General features: G+C 47.2%; 1 protein-coding gene across 1 annotated transcript; it reads left to right on the top strand.

The window, feature by feature from the left end:
• Positions 1 to 1,230: 1,230 nt before the first annotated feature.
• Positions 1,231 to 2,820, top strand: LOC134444425 (E3 SUMO-protein ligase ZBED1-like). Its single transcript, XM_063193739.1, has one exon. The coding sequence runs from the start codon at positions 1,492 to 1,494 to the stop codon at positions 2,818 to 2,820; it is 1,329 nt and encodes a 442-aa protein (XP_063049809.1). The 5' UTR covers positions 1,231 to 1,491.
• The last annotated feature ends 33 nt before the right edge of the window (positions 2,821 to 2,853 follow it).

Raw genomic sequence — 2,853 nt, 5'->3', positions numbered from 1 at the left:
CATGGCTCGTAGAGGCTACTACTGCCGCTTTCCCCTGCTGTCTCCTAGCGTGCTCCTTCACTTCCAACATGCAGAAGTTGTTGTCCCTCTCCTGCTGCTACAACACTACATGCGTGAACACATTATCTTGCCTCTGCTGCAAGTTTTTTTTTTTTTTATCCCTTTTCCGCAAGCTTTTCCACACCACCTTTTAGTTTTAGTCTCTCCATCGCTTGTGTCTCAAATTTGCGCGCGTAATGCAGGGTAGGGGTGGGGCCGCAATGAATAGTTAAGTCCGACTCAGATGCACCAATGGGACACCCCCTCCTTCTATAAAATTGTGGGCCGCCGGTCACATTTTTTTTTAAACATTAATAGCAATTATTTTTAAAAACCGACATCACCGGCCCTCTAGGGGCGTCGGCCCACAGGGATTCTGCCCGGTTTTCCAGATTGCCAGTCCAGCCCTATGAGGCACATTTTCTCTCCTCCGATCACTGGAAACTAAATGTCCTGTGTGTGTGTGTCTTTTGTGCATAGAGCTATTTATGTTTTTGTTATCATTTTTCTCCCCCTTATTTTTTTTTTACTACCATATGCCATTAGGGCAGATGTCAGTGTCTAACACTCAATGTTTTCAATTTTCAACAATATATATATATATATATTTGCACAAACCTAGCCATTTTTGTAGGCCTACATCGATATTACAATGATTTAAAATGAGACATAATTATGTCATTAAAATGCGATTAATCACGAGTTAACTATGGCATTTATGCGATTAATCGTGATTAAATATTTTAATCGATTGACAGCACTAGATAAAATATTAGCCTGATAGACCAGCCTTCCCTCCTTACTAACATGATTAACACTTCTCTCCTGACAGGCATAGTTCCAAACTCCCTAAAGATTGCAGCCATCACGCCTGTCCTCAAAAAAGCTGGAGCTGCAGCGCATGATTTTAAAAACTACCATCCCATCTCAAACCTTCCCTTCATCTCCAAGCTGCTAGAGCGTACTGTGGCCTTACAGCTTCAAGATCACATGTCATAATTTAGCCTATGGGAGGAAATGCAGTCTTGGTTCAGGGCTAGGCATAGCACAGAAACAGTACAAGTAAAGGTCGTAAACAACCTTTTGTTAGCTGCGGATTCAGGCCATTTCAGTATCCTCCTGCTACTTGATTTAGCAGCTGCTTTTGACACAGTCTGCCACAACGTCCTTCTCACAAGTAGGCCTGGGTAAATAAATCGATCTGATCGATCCTTAATCGATCTCGTTTAAATTTCACACAATCGATTCACGGGGCACAAGATCGATTTTTCCCCCTCTTTCTGCGTCAGCCCTGCTGTGTTGTGTGCTTCCATAGCCTCTCTGGTGCTTCCCCGACGTTTCTCTTCTCTTACTGGTGATGACGCAGCTGCACACTCGACTCTACGTCGTGACGTTCTTGCGCGTGCGCACACGACCAGTGCATTGCTGGCGGGAGTTAGTTGTAAACAAACTATGGCTGCTGAGGCACGAAAAATGCCGCCCGGTAAACCATCTCAGATGAAGTCAGGCGTCTGGAAGCACTTTGATTTTAAAACGAATGATGACGGATCAGAAGACCGAGCAAAGGTCGTTTGCAGAATATGCCAGATCGAGCTAAACTATTGCCGTAATACCACAAACATGTGGAATCACGTCACACGATACCATGCTGCATTGCTTGCTTCCGACAAGCCGCCTGTGGCAATGCAAACAAAGTTGAAGGACGTGCTGGCTTTACCGTCGCAGTGTCCGCGAGCTTTACGGATAACAGAGGCCATCGCGAAGTTCATATGCAAGGACTTACGTCCATACAGTGTCGTGGAAAACGAAGGATTCCGACACTTAATCAAGGTACTGGAACCCAACTTTGTAATGCCCCAGCGAAAACATCTGTCTACGAAATTGATACCAACGATGTATGAGTCCCTAAAGGAGGCCATCCGAGTGAAAATTATATCAGCTGAGAGGGTTGCCATTACGTGCGATACATGGACATCAGTGTCAACACAATCGTACCTCACCGTGACGTGCCATTACATCGACGCGGAGTGGTGTCTCGTCTCCCATGTGTTGGAGACAACTGAGGTCCTCACCAGCCACACCGCTGCAAACCTCGCAGACATGCTGTCAAGGACCATAGAGGAGTGGGGGTTAAGCAGCAAGACTCCAGCAGTCGTCACCGATAACGCTGCCAACATGGTACGCGCAGTGGAGATACTGCAGCTGATGCACGTTGGGTGCTTCGCTCACACCCTTAACTTGGCGTCACAAGCGGGCCTGAAAGTCCCTGCCGTATCACGTCTGCTCGGTCGAGTGAGGCGTGTAGCCACGTTCTTTCACAGGAGCACGACCGCAACCAAAATCTTGAAAGATAAGCAGAAGATGCTCCAACTGCCAGCACACAAGCTGACGCTAGATGTTGTGACCAGATGGAACAGCGCACTGGCCATGGTCGAACGTTTTTTGGAACAGCAGCCGGCCATATCTGCCACTCTCCTTTCTCCAGACGTCCGCAGAAATGAGAAGGATTTGTGCAGCTTAACTGAGGAAGACGTGACTACTGCGGAAGATTTGGTGCGGACCTTGCAACCGATGAAAGAAGCCACACTAGCGATGTCGGAGGACAAGCGACCAACGCTGTCAATCATCGCTCCACTACTCGCCTTGCTGCAGGATGCTATGACCCCCAGCCAACAAGATTCCCCTGTGGTGAGGGACCTGAAGGCTGCTGTCAAGAGCAACTTGAGGACAAGGTATGCAAATCTCTCTCTCTCTCTCTCTCTCTCTCTCTCTCTGTTGTAGTAGAATATGGTGATTTGTAGCAGTACATTGCAT

The sequence above is a fragment of the Engraulis encrasicolus genome, unplaced genomic scaffold, assembly GCF_034702125.1.
Source record: "Engraulis encrasicolus isolate BLACKSEA-1 unplaced genomic scaffold, IST_EnEncr_1.0 scaffold_560_np1212, whole genome shotgun sequence".
Taxonomy (NCBI): Eukaryota; Metazoa; Chordata; class Actinopteri; order Clupeiformes; family Engraulidae; genus Engraulis; species Engraulis encrasicolus.
The sequence above is the reverse complement of the archived record's forward strand: the minus strand, read 5'-3'. Positions and strand labels throughout refer to the sequence as shown.

What these genes read in the sequence shown, in the direction of transcription:
- LOC134444425 (XM_063193739.1), top strand. Translation starts at nt 1,492, where the DNA reads ATGGCTGCTGAGGCACGAAAAATGCCGCCCGGTAAACCATCTCAGATG.